General features: G+C 38.4%; 1 protein-coding gene across 2 annotated transcripts in view; it reads left to right on the plus strand.

Moving 5' to 3' along the window:
• The window catches only part of SND1 (staphylococcal nuclease and tudor domain containing 1), a 412,648-nt gene that overhangs the window by 174,161 nt on the left and 224,910 nt on the right, over nt 1-13,577 (plus strand). For both annotated transcript variants that reach the window (XM_034671485.1, XM_002913419.4), the window contains exon 12: nt 8,243-8,343. In XM_034671485.1, the coding sequence (XP_034527376.1) occupies nt 8,243-8,343 (101 nt within the window). The remainder of the gene's footprint in view (nt 1-8,242; nt 8,344-13,577) is intronic.

Here is a 13,577-nt window from a genome sequence, read left to right on the forward strand (position 1 = left end):
ATTACAGTTAGGTATTGGGATACAGTAATGAATAAGATGATGGAGCATTTGTGCAAACACAGATTATACTTTTTACATATATTTGCATGCTTGTAAGGACTGAAGATTCTGGAGGATTAATGAAAATACTGGCAGCTGTGAGGTTATTTTCATATAGTGGTCTCTGTTTTTTCCGTGATCCTCATCGGAATTGCTTGAAATATTTTCAGTTGTCAGAACTGTATTTTCAAAACTGTGTATGTGCCATTATTTACCTCATACATAAATGAAGGAATATTTTGAGACCATTTTAATGTTACCGTTGTCAAGTCACTACTTCTAGAAATCTTTGCCAGTCTCTAATGGGTCCTTATATAAAATGTTTTCACATGTATTTGTGGATCTCTTGCCTGTATGTGCTTTTAATTAAATATTTACCAAACTGAATGTTTATCAGGAAGCAGTGATGTCCACTTAAATGAATGCTTAATGTCAGTAGAGACTCTCAGCTTCTCCATAGGCCCTGTGTTAAGCTGGATTTCTACCTTTCCTCTCAAAACAGATAAAAGCATCTGCCCATCCAGCAAGGTGGTGGGGGGTAAAGAGTTCATTTTGTCAGAAATACATCAAATAAAAATGCTCCTTGCCTCTGTGCTTACAGAGGCTTGTAAGCACTACAGGTTAACATTCCATTGATGAAACTGGAATATGCTCAGAATAGTTCTGACTCTGTGGAGGAGTTGGGAGGGGTGATTGTAGATGGGGGAGAGCAACATAAATATATGTGAATAAACAACCAGCCTTAGCACCTAATTACAATGATTTCAAAGTGGGGGGGGGGCTGTTACACAGTACAGCTAGGCTGGATTGGAGAGGTAGGAAGGGAGGATCCATTTGTTTGCTTATCTTTGCAGTGTAGATGTATAATTTTTTGTGCATTATGTGTAAAATTGCTTAGGTTCCCCAGTTTGGCCTTCTGTAAAAATTGTTTTAAGAGAGATCCGAGCTCAGCAATATCCTAATGAAACATAAATTTCAGCTTTTTGATTGTGGTTATAAAAATAAATAGTTCCCATCTAGCAATTGCTCATTTTCTTTCTAGTAATATCAGTCAATACTCAGCAGAAGAATTAATCACCACTACAAAAGCAGATATTTCTTTAACCTGAGTTTCAATCCAGTAGAATTAATTCCAGCCACTAAGGTAAAGAATTCTAGAATTATGTCAGCAAATCAAGGATAAATAAAACTCGACCATTGAAATGGTAGAAGTGATTGAAAAGTATCTTCGTCAAATTCAGAACAATAAATTTTACGATAGTCATAAATTAAAGGAATTTTTTTTCCTTTGTGCAAATTTATTTTTACATCTGAAATCGTTTTTAGGAGCTAAAAGTTCCAAAGCTTTCTGCTCTAGTCAGGTAACAGATTTTTTAAAAGAAAATGAAGGATAAACATTTTATTTTTCATACCTGGTTTTTCATACCATGTTTGTTCCTATTTGGTTTAAGAGTGCTTACAGGGTTTCATAAAACAGAAGATAACAAAAGCTCCCAGAAAGAGGTGGAGAAAGTTAGAATCACAATAGGTAGGATCATGTAATAGAGGATGAGGCTAAGACTCTTGTGCCTTAAGCGGGAATCTAGGTGTGTGCAGACTGGTGTGGTGTCGAGAGCCACATGTGGCTCCCAAGCACATGAAAGGTGCATGGTCCGGATGGAGATGTGTAGGACTGCAGAATGTACACCGGATTTCAGTGGCTTCGTATCAAAGTAAAAATAATCTCAGTATCCTTTTCATATTGGTTATTTGTTGATAGGACGTTTTATATATTTTTAGTTAAATAGGAAATATTATTAAAAATAACTTCATCTGCTTTTCCCTTTTTTAATGTTGCTACTAGAGAATGTGAATATGTTGCTCTTATTTGTGGCTCATGGTGTTTTTTGTGACCCCGTGCTGTCTGGAGGAGGTAAGTTTGATGTCCTCTTTGGGGGTTGAGTGGCGGCACAAGTGCTTGCACCTAAGGAGCCAGCTTGGCTGGGAGGTAAGCCCTGCCCAGAAGCAGGACCGGGAGGCTCCCCCTCAGCAGTTCATCTGGAAGCTCATCCTGTGTCTAGGTGAATGGGTCATTAAAATTTGTTTGAAAATGTAAAAATATGAGATGTATATATTTTTAAATTAACACATAAGGTGTTTTTTATTTTAGCAGGGAAGAAAGATTGAGCATACATAAATCTTCTGGAGTATTATGGAAGGTCGAATTTTGTCTAGACAAGTGGAGACTTGGTCTCTTTGTTCATTGTCTTCCTAATTTAGGCACGGAGTATCCTCTTAAAATATCTCTAGTTAACCTGTTAATTGAGATTATTCCCCACACTCTGCTTTGATTATCTTTGGTAAATAAAATCTTCAACAACTAGTACCTACAAAATTAATCTAGAAAATGTGTAAATAAATACTAAATAGTGTATCATTCTTTAAAAGAGTCTTACTTATCTCTAAGTTGGGATGAATATGTATGAAGTACATATTCTTGTTTGCTGTGGCTCCTTAAGGAGAAAAGTGTATTTAATTGAGTCTTTCTACCTAATGATTTCAGTAGTCTAATGATTTAAGTCAACATGCATCTTATTTATGCATATATGTATGTACTCATGTACTTATTTATCTCACATACACTTATTTAGCACGAACTTTGTGCCAGGCTCTCCTCCAAGAAAATCAGTACATGTTTATCTAAACATAACTGACACATAGAGCTTACTCTGAGTCCGGCCCTGTTCTAAAAGCCTTGTGTTTATTAATGCATTTCTTCTTCTGACTGTGAAATAGGCAGACTTATCCATGTTAAACTGAAGCACAGAGGAGTTAGGTAACTTATCCAAGTTCACACAGCTCTTATGTAGAATTGCTGGGAACCAAACCTTGCAGCCTGGTGGCTCGAGTCCATGCTCTTATTTAAGCTGTGTAAAATAGTTTGTTCTACTTACTTTTGTCTTCCGGTTGCAATAGCTGGACTTTCCCAGATGGCGATGTTGTCTTTTCTGGGGTGCATAGAAGCTTTTCATAGCTACCTGGAAATTCTGTCATGAGAGTGATGGGTCATTTAAGAGCTTATATCCAGAGGCAGGGTATTTATTACAGCTCTTTGTGAATTTGTGATTGGCCATGTGGAATAGTGGGTGGGATTATATGATAATTATGCAAAATAGACTTACATAACAGCCCTAGTTATATTAATACTAAACTCAGGCTGTGACCTGGAAATGTTGTGGATATGCAGTTGTTTTTCGCCATTCCTTATTCTTTATACATGGTTCAGATTTTGTCATTTTGTCATTTCATTATCATCACTACCATAAAGTCTATGAAGTTCTTTGCTAGTTTGACTTTTTGAGAGATCAGTTGGATGAAGAATATCCATCCATAGATCCTCAGAATTCTTTAGGTGTGGCCCAAAGCTATTCTGTTGAACTAAATTGCTTCCATGCTTTATAAGAGGTTGTGATATAAATTTGGTCTCAAGTTTCATCTTCATTTCTCTGAGAGGTCCTGAAATGAGTACTCTACAATCTCATGGACCAAGGATGAATCAAATTAGATTGCCCCTTACCCTTTTTTTTTTCTTTGAAAATGTGTTTGAGAAACAAATAATATGGGAAGTTACATATATTTTGCTTGCTTAACCTGTTACAGGAACGGCTGTGATTAAGGCTTTATCATGATTTCAAAATACTCCTCTTCCTTCTCTTTTAAATAAATATATTTTTTGTCATATAAAACAGCGGAAAGGTCAACAACTTGACAAAGTAGTCCTCAAAATTGATCCTTCTCATTTCAAAGGTGTCCTTTAGAATTTTATGTCTGGGGGCGCCTGGGTGGCTCAGTTGGTTAAGCGACTGCCTTCAGCTTAGGTCATGATCCCAGGGTCCTGGGATCAAGTTCCGCATCGGGCTCCTTGCTCGGCAGGGAGTCTGCTTCTCCCTCTGTCTGCTGCTCACTCTGCTTGTGCTCTCTCACTCTCTCTCTCTGATAAATAAATAAAATCTTAAAAAAAAAATAGAATTTTATGTCTGAAAGGACTCCTGATTACACATATCCATTCATGCAACAGATAGTTACTATATACCCTCCTACTCCTGTACAGGCCCTGAGACAACAGTGTTAGTGAGCAAAAGGCATGACCTGCCTTCTTCTGGAGCTTACAATCTATGGGTTCCAGTATATTGTAGTAAAGGTAAGATAGGAATTACAAAGGCCTAAGAAAAACGCCATATAATACACCATATCAGGCTATCTTGGAATTCGAGAGTTCAGTGATACTGTATGCTCTAAATTTTCTGGGTGAAAAAGTGAGACCCAAAGTTGGGATGTTATTCTTTTGTGAGAGAACGACTAGTAGAACCAAGCAAGAGCCCAGGGCTCCTTGGGGTCATTGCTGTAAAGAGAGATCAGAGATCAGGCCCTTTGTGTTATGTACATGTAAAAAATACTTGTATACTAAACATTCCAGGAGTATCTTTGCTTGATGAATGAGGAACCTATCTGCATTAATCTGCTACTTTTTAACTCCTGCCATTCTGTATGTATTTAACCCACAAGCACAAAACTAAACTTATGATTTATTCAAAGACCTTGCTAAGATACACAGTTTTAATAGAAACTACTTAAATTGTGGCTCTTTTTTAAGTGATTGACAAGTCAGTGATGGGTATCTAGAGATGGCTTCAAGGTACAGAAACAGATCTCAGAATCCACAGGAGAGGGACATAAATGCTAATTATACATTGACTTTAATTCTTGGTTTGTCATGGCTGCCTGCAGGTGTGTGTCTTGGCTATGGGCTGTTCTTGGGGCCTCATTTGTATTTGAGGTTTACTTTAATAATGTTGCCTCCCCAGAGAGCTCTTTTTAAATCTCTTACTTTCAATTCTTTTCCGAGATAAAGGGAGAAATGGGAGATGAATGTAATTATTGAATCTTTGGGTTATTGAAGATGAAAGTTTTGTTTGTTTGGTCTTCCCACTTAATTTCCTGAAAGTCAGTTTTAGGAATAGGGTGCCTTTTGGCCTTCTGAACTGGAGGATGACTAGGTGTTCATTTTTGTTAATTGCCTATTACCCCACCACCACCACCATCACCATCACCATTACTCACGTGGCCTTCTGTATGAATTAATGCTCTCTGCATAAAGAGCTGATGTTACTTTGCAATGTATTTGCATTGAAGAGCTGCTGTCCCGTTTCTGTCTGCTGAGGTAGAGGCTTGGCATTGGCAGGTACAAGGTAGCCTTGAGATTCACTTAGTTTATATCTAAGCAAGAATGAATGTTTCCATTGTAGTAGAACTGTGGGCTTGAGCTTGTTAGGTGGATCAGGTGAGAACACAGATATGCAGACCTCTTTCCTCACTTCCACATAATTTTTGCCTTCCCACCAAGTGCCCCCAATTCCACCAAATTCTTTGGCTTTGCCCTTTTTAAATTTAGCCCCGAGTTTCTTTACACTACTTGGTGCGGGCACTCTTGAGGTTTAGCTCCTGTACGCTGCCGATTTCCTGTGTGATTTTGCCATGACTTAAACAGATATCCAGGTGCTCTCCTGGCTCTCTTCCTGCTTCTATAAGTTAGTTGTAGGGCCTTGCCAATGTACAGAGTTCCAGGGTGTGTCACTGCAGACAGCTTGGGGACAAGCTTTTCCTCTCCGAGGGATTTGAGTCAGCCATGCTTCCGTTTGTAGCCCCTCTCGTTCCTTGTCCTGTCTTTGGCCTGTATTAATGCTGGCCAGCTGCATACAGGGAAACTATTAAAACGTCTCTGAAGGAGGCATTAGTTGTTAAACCCCATCCCACCCCTAGTCTGATCATAGACTTCATAGGTACCCAAGACAAGTTGATGAGACCTAGCAATAATTCCGGTGTATACCTCTGACTTCAGGGGCCTTCTGTATATTTTCTTCTTGTCTGTCTTGTTGTGTTATGACAGTACTTCTCATAAGAAAGATTTACCTTACCTTCAGTCCTTAATTGGCTTTCTCTCTGATAGGACTCCCTGTTGCTTTGAAACCGTGATTAGATGGAGCATTCAAATGCGTGATCTGACAGTCCGAATTTTGAGGCAGCTGTCCTTTTCAAAATTTCTGTATTCATTTTTAAAATGAGTTTTTGAGGAACAGACAGTTTGAAAGGATTTTAATCGTGCTCACCAGCACTGTGGCTGAACTTGATGTCTATGCAATATGCTGTCTTTAAGCTGATCAGTGGGAACTAAAGACATGTTTAGAAAATGAGATTCTAGACTTTCTGACTATGAGGATGGCTTCAGGATGCCTGATCCGGTGTATTTTCTTCAGTGCAGGTATATAAACCTTGGCCATGGCCAAAACCAGGCATATACCTTAGTTCTGTAAGACAGACACTGCATGTTTATTAATGGATACCACGTACTTGTTTCTTCTTAAATCTTTTCATAAAGATCATTGCTCAGTATGTCCATATCCATATGTTGTATATTAGGATTAGACAACTTTCTCATTTTAAGTTCCTAGCTTCCTAACCTATTTGTATACCTACCCTTTCTTCATTCGAAATTTAAAGTTTTTCTGGTCCATTCAGTCCTTGTTTTTTTCCTCCAAAACTTCCTAACTTGAACTGTATTGGTCCTGGGTGTAGTTAGCTGTGTCGTTTTATTTACATACTGTGATGCCAGTCCCGAGCATCCTTGTGACTGTCATCTTGTTTGTTCTCCTCGATGTTTCTTAACTTGGTTCTGGAAAAGTTTTGGTAGACTGAAATTACATGCAGCTTTTCTGTAGAGGCATTTCATGTTTTAAAAAACAGATCTTCAAGGAGTCTGAAAAGGTTAAAGAACTGCTTTACATAATGTTATCTAGGAGTCCTGCAGGTATATTGCCAACCTCTTTTCTGTCAAGTGTAATATCCGTGGGACCTTAACTGTTTGGCCATTTGTCTTTCTCTTTTGGTATCAGTCTTTTAAATTTTTAGAGTAGTTTTAGGTTTATAGCAAAATTGAACAGAAAGTAGAGAGTTCCCATTTACGCCCTACCTCTACATAAGCACAGCCTCCCTCACTGTCATAGTCCCCCACCAGAGTGGTACATTTGTTATAATTGATGGACCTACGTTGATATATCACCACTGAAAGTCCATAGTTAAATAGGGTTCATTCTCGGTGTTCTACATTCTCTGGATTTTGAGAAATGTGTAGTGGCATGTGTCCATCATTATTGTATGATACAGAATAGTTTCACTGCCCTAAAAGTCCCCTGTGCTTTTCCTGCTCATCCCTCTCTCTTCCCCTGACCCCCAGCAACTGCTGATCTCATTGTCTTTATAATTTTGGCTTTTCCAGAATGTCATATAATTGGAACCATACAATATGTCACCTTTTTTCACGTTGGCTTCTTTCTCTTAGCAGTACACATTTAAGATTCCCCTATGTCTTTTTACGGCATGATAGCTCATTTCTTTTTAGTGCTGAATAATACTCCATTATCTGGATGTACCGTAGTTTGTTTATATGTTCATCTACTAAAGGACACCTTAGTTACTTCCAGATTTTGGCAGTTATGAGTAAAGATGCTATAAACATGCTTGTCCAGGTTTTTGTGTAGACATAAGTTTCAATTCATTTGGATAAATACCAAGGCGCATGATTGTTGGAACATACGGTAAAATATGTTTAGTTTTATAAGAAACCACCAAACTGTCTTTCAAAGTAGCTATGCTATTTTGTATTCACACTAACAGGGAATGAGAGTCCTCTCTGCTCCACACCCACTTTGGCATTTGTAGTCAGCGTTTAGGTTTGGGCAGTCCTAATGTAGTGGTAGCTCATTCGTTTTGTAATCTGTATCTCCCCAGTGATATTCGATGGAGAGCATCGTCACCATCTGAAGGTCTTCTTTGGTGAGATGTCCAGATCTTCAGCCCATTTTGAAATCAGCTGTTCATTTTCTTACTGTTGAATTTTTAAGACTTTTTGCATATTTTGGTTAACAGTCCTCTATCAGATAAGGCTTTTGCTGATATTTTTTCCCAGTCTGTGGTTCAGCTATCTTTCGATTGTTGTTTTTTAAAATCGTCAGCCCAGAAAATTCAAAATGGTCGGCCCAGAGTTGTTTCTCCTAAACCATGTGAAGCAACTGCGAGGCTGCCTTCAGGTGACCTTTCACAACACGTGCCTGCTAGTGAGCTGTGTTGCAGACTCTCAGCCTTAACTCCCTTGATTCTTTATTTGCAGGTCAATGTGACTGTGGACTACATTAGGCCAGCCAGCCCAGCCACAGAGACGGTGCCTGCCTTTTCAGAGCGGACATGTGCCACTGTCACCATTGGAGGAATGTGAGTGTTCTGACCAACAGGGACTCAGCCAGACCTGCAAGTTGTCCTCAGTCACGTCTCTCCTTTCTTTTCTCCCTGATTTGCTTTCTGTTGCTCTTAACACAGTGGTTCTTAATTATTATGTCTGTGTAGCACTTCACATTTGCAAAGCATTTCATAATCATTCATTAGCTAATCATATTCTTTCATTATTGTTTAAGATTTATTGGGCTCTGTGTGCTTGGCACTATGTAGCATACATTACTACTATTAATAATGCCATTTATTGTCAGGCCCTAGGTACTATCCAACATTAGGTGGAAAAATCATCTGCACACTAATTTAGGAAGTTCAATTATAGACACCCCTCCCCCCAAAAAAGGGAGGGCAGGGGAAGAAGGGTTCATTGGACATTTTCTTTATATGGATGTATGTTGTCAGTAGATGATGGGGCCTCTTTTGTACTGGCCATATCCTGTTCTATTCCAAAGTCTCTTGGGAACTTGGTTGACGAACAGTCTTTTAAGGGAGGTATCTGATGGGGGAAGGAGGAAGCCTGCAGCCCGCTGCGCCATGCTTCCACAGTGAATATTAAAGCAGTCAGTCAGTCCCCAGTAGCAGTTCTTACTCTGCATAAAACATACCAGCATGATAATTGTTTCCATTTCTAGTTAACAATCTTAAATGCTGTTTGTTTACCAAACTGGTATTTTTCTTCTCTTTTAAGGGGACATAGTGGAGGGGAAGAAAAGAATAGGTTTCCCATCAAAACAGGGATTGTCTTGTTGAAAGTACAATGGAGCCCATTAGGAGAAACACCTCTAAGCTACAGCTTGCCTCTGAAAGGAAAGAGAGGATCCTGCAGATAATTTACCTTCCAGAAGCTCTCTTACCAAAAAGGAACCTTTTCTGCTCATTCATGCTATCACACTTTGGCAGTAACTATTTTTGGTCACTGTTACCACTCCTATATTTATGTAAACGTTACTGTTCACACAACAGAGACTTCGTGGAGAGGAACTCGATACAGGCTTTTGTTGTCACTACCTTAACACCATCACAAGTGACAGGCTCTATTAGAAGCAGAATCTTGACAAATCAGATAATATTTTTGACATGGGAGAGACTAGGATATATTTTGGTCATTTTTCTGTCTGTACGTTGCAATAATGATTATTGTCACTTTGTCACTGCTTCTTAGGAGCTGGATACATGCTACTCTATTATGGAGAGCTGGAAAGTTAGTATTCCTATATATTAAAATTTTAACTGTCACTAACAAGGAGTCGTACAGTAAATAATTGCTCCTGTTATCTAACATACTGGTAGAAACAACAGTGTCACTATTGTAAAAAGCCACATCTTTATTTTGTATTTTTGCCACATCTTTATTTTTGTATTTTTGTTTCCACCTGTGTTTAACAATCCATCAGAGTAGGTTATTTCATTTAGTTACCACTGTGGTATACTCTTAAAGTAAATTCACACTGCTTAAAATTTTACATAATCTGAGTGTGTTACAGAGACTTTTCTTTTTATAGGACAATTTGAAACAGCTAGTTTAAAAATTCCATAGTAGGGTGTTGTGGACGTGCTCCACGCCATGAAACCTTGAGGTTTCAACAGTATTGATCTTGGCTTCGAAGGAGATTACTCCTTCAGGCTAGCATGCCTTTCTGCAAAGGTTAGGTGGCTCTCTGTACCAGCCAAGGTTTTGGTCAGATTCTCAAGCCTTCATAAGAAGGTATCAATCTTTTTTTTTTTTTCAGTTTGGTTGGTTAGCACAACTTGATGGGTCTTCATTGACAGCATAGACTGTCTGTACTTCAGGTTCATGCCAGAGATGATAACCTTGGCCTTTCTCTACCTCTCAGTTCTTGTTAACTGGATTATAAGAAATATTATTTTTGTATGATTTACCAAGTATTTACCAGCATATTGATTCTTCTAGATACCTAAATTGTCTCCTCTATTAGATCAGCCTAGCAAGGTGCCTGGGAAGCATTATGAGTTCTCTCTACTAAACTATGTGAAGCAACTGCAAGGCTGCCTTCAGGAGAAATAACTGAGATTTATGGATACTTTTGAGACAAGCTCTCACTAGACCATAAGCTCCCTAAAGATAGGGATTTTTGTCACTTATATTCTCTGTTGTAGTGTCGGTATTCAGCATACGGTGGGAGTTTCAGTAAATTTTTGAATTACTTGCTTATTATATTGCTGAGTGTCCCTTACTGAAGCATAACAGGGAATACTGAGACACTTGTTTCTACTGAGCCCGGATTTTGTTATTATGTTATCAATACTGGAGAAGTTGTATTGGATAGTTTTCCCTTTTTGGTTGGTTACAAAGATAGGTTGCCTCTGGAAGATGAACCTTTTAATGCTTCTTATGCTTTTTATGTTCCATTCATACTCAGAGCTTCTCTTTACTTATCCCTTTGCCTTGATTTTGTTTTTATTATTCTGAATTTTCTGTACTTTTGCAAATCTTTCCAAATAATATTATAAAAGAGTTGTATGAATAAATAACGTTCAGATACTCAGCTTATAGTCAAAATTTAGGTTATACTAACAGTGTTCTGAGTGTAATGGTTGAGTATTCAAAAACATTGGCTAGAGCAGGGATTTTTTTTAATCTAAAATATTTTCATTTCATTTTCAATGTAAAAATGTACATATATTTCCAAATCTTTGATGTATGGGCAGAGTAGGTCAACTATCTGATAACCTGATAAATTGTATAACTTCCTCTTTAGAATGAGTACTTAAAAACACTAATTGATGAAATCCTAGACTTTTGTGATTTACATCCCCCTCATTTATTTTGGAGCCATTTTAAAGCCATTCATCTTATTAAACCTTTTGAAAGTATTCATCTGTTTTCATAAACACATGCTTTTGTATACTCCTATTTCAGTTATTAATAAAATATTTAATGAAGTACATAATTAAAATAACAAGCACAACCAGCATAAATAGTTATGAGGACAGAAACAAAAGGCTCAGCAGGTTGGAACAGAAGTGCACAGGTATGTCTGAGTGGCCTTCAGTCAGTCTGATTGGCATCAGCCGAAATCCTAGAATGGACAGGTCACCTCAGGGAAGGTCATTTAGGAGAGCTTCTATAGTAATGCATCACCTGTCTTTGTTCAAGCTTGTAGAAATGTTGTAGAATTAAGAAGTCATCCAATCCAAATTATGCCTATCATCTTCTTGTAGGCTTATAGACCAAAATACAGGCTTGTATAGCATCTAGAAGCTTTCCTGTTGTTCAGGAGATCAGCTGGGCTCCTCGGGCTGTGGAAGAGCTTCTCTCAAGCTGCTGATCACAGGGCAGTGAGGAAGAGGAGGCACAGGAGATGGAGTCTCCTGCAGTTACTTCAGAGCAGATTTTTTGGTGTATTTCATGTGTCAAAGTGTGTGAATTGTCTGTATCCTCACTAGGGTTCAGTCTAGTCCTTCTGTTTCCCTTTTTGGTGTAGGGGAGGGAGTTGAGTCACAGGATCTCTGGGAGGCACCTCTGGTGTGACAGTCTTCTGTTCCTATCTCTTGGCCTCTAGAGAATCAATGAAAACGAGGTTCATCATTCCTCTAATAGATTAAAATTTTTTTCTTGATTAACTTCACTGTAGAGTTGGCAAGAGTTGTTATCTGTTAATCAAAACAGTTTAAATAAAAAATAAAAAGATCAAACTTAGAGTTGTTTCTCATTCTCTGGCTCCCGGGCTGGGAATTAGCTGAGCTTTTTAGGCTTGGTTTGTGACATGAAGCTGTCAAGATGGCGCTTCCTGTTAATTACTTTTTATTGTATTTAAGACACTTAAATAACTCTTCTTGTGATTTAGTCTTCTATGTAATTAGCTTCAGTGATTAAAATCTCATTCTTTCTTTCTTGTCAGAGCCTTCTTGAAGAGTGAGATTTTTCTGGGGTGACCTTTTCTTGTGCTGGACTTCCCAATTACTTGGAGCTCCAATTTGGCAGACCCATATTATAATGTATTAACTGGTTGCTCAGTCTTTCTGCATGTCACCTTTTTTTAAGAAAGGTGTTAAGATTTGTTCACATTTATAAGGGGGCACCTAAAAAATACAACTTTAGGGTTAAGCCTCACATACTCACATTCACACTTAGTGCCACTCCAGCCCTGGAAAATCATTAACAGATCCAGCAGATACAATATCACTTAAGATATATTTCCCCAGTGTTTCTCATGTGCAGTGTTTCACAATGGTAGGAGACCGTTGACATGACCTGTTTTTGGAAAGTAAAGAATGGCATAGAGATGAAACTGTAGAATAGGAACAATTGGAAAGTGCCTGTTATTGTACAATGTCATATTTTGCGGGGGAGGTGATTTTTCCCCCCTAACATTCTTTTTGAAACCGTGTTTCCCTCTACTGCTTTCCTGCCTTGCCCTTTTGCCGTCTGCTCCCTTGATACCCACACAAGCATGAGACCTTGCTGCCAGAGGTATTGTCGAAGATCTTTTGGACTCGGGACATCTTAGTTACCTCTTAGTTCTAATGACAGTCATCCAGCAAACCTCAAAGCCATCGTTTTGAACTTTCTTTGAGTCTCTTTGGAATCTTCCTATGAAGAGCTTGTCTTTTATTATATTTATGTAAAGCAGACAATCATACTTGCAAGGGATGAGACTTCTGCTTCTTTTTTCTTTTTCTCTGGTTCCAGTTTGCAGGAATACTTCTTTCCTAAGGTCTTCTGTAAGTGACTGAAGCTTGAAGTCAGGTCTAGTCCTTCTAGAATAATCTTTTTTTGAACCCTAGTTTGGTTTTTCTCAGCCACAGTAGAAATAAGTGTCCTACAATCCCCAGCTTTTCTGGCTTGAGTGTTTTTCTGTAGCTTTAAGGCTTTTACCATCAGGCCAAACCTCCTCTCTCTCGAGTTGTCACATTTTAAAACATAGTAATATCTGACGTTCAAGCTAAACATAGGAAGAAAGTGGCATCTTGAAACCCAATTTCCTGGACCTAGTGTTCTTATTTAGAGCTGCCTACAGCATCCTGAAGATACTCTTTTAGCACCTGAGGAAGTACGGAGACATTATTAATGTCACTGACTAGGCCACTGCCTCCCACAGATGCTCCCATGGAAGCATAGACACTAACTTCTTAGCCATGTCTGCTTTTTATTTTTTGGACAGTTATCCTTATAACTTTATAAATTAACACTACTAGTTTAAAAATGTTTAACTTTATCCCTTTGCTTTCTTATATAAAAGAGGAGTATTTTA

The sequence above is a fragment of the Ailuropoda melanoleuca genome, chromosome 1 (assembly GCF_002007445.2).
Source record: "Ailuropoda melanoleuca isolate Jingjing chromosome 1, ASM200744v2, whole genome shotgun sequence".
Taxonomy (NCBI): Eukaryota; Metazoa; Chordata; class Mammalia; order Carnivora; family Ursidae; genus Ailuropoda; species Ailuropoda melanoleuca.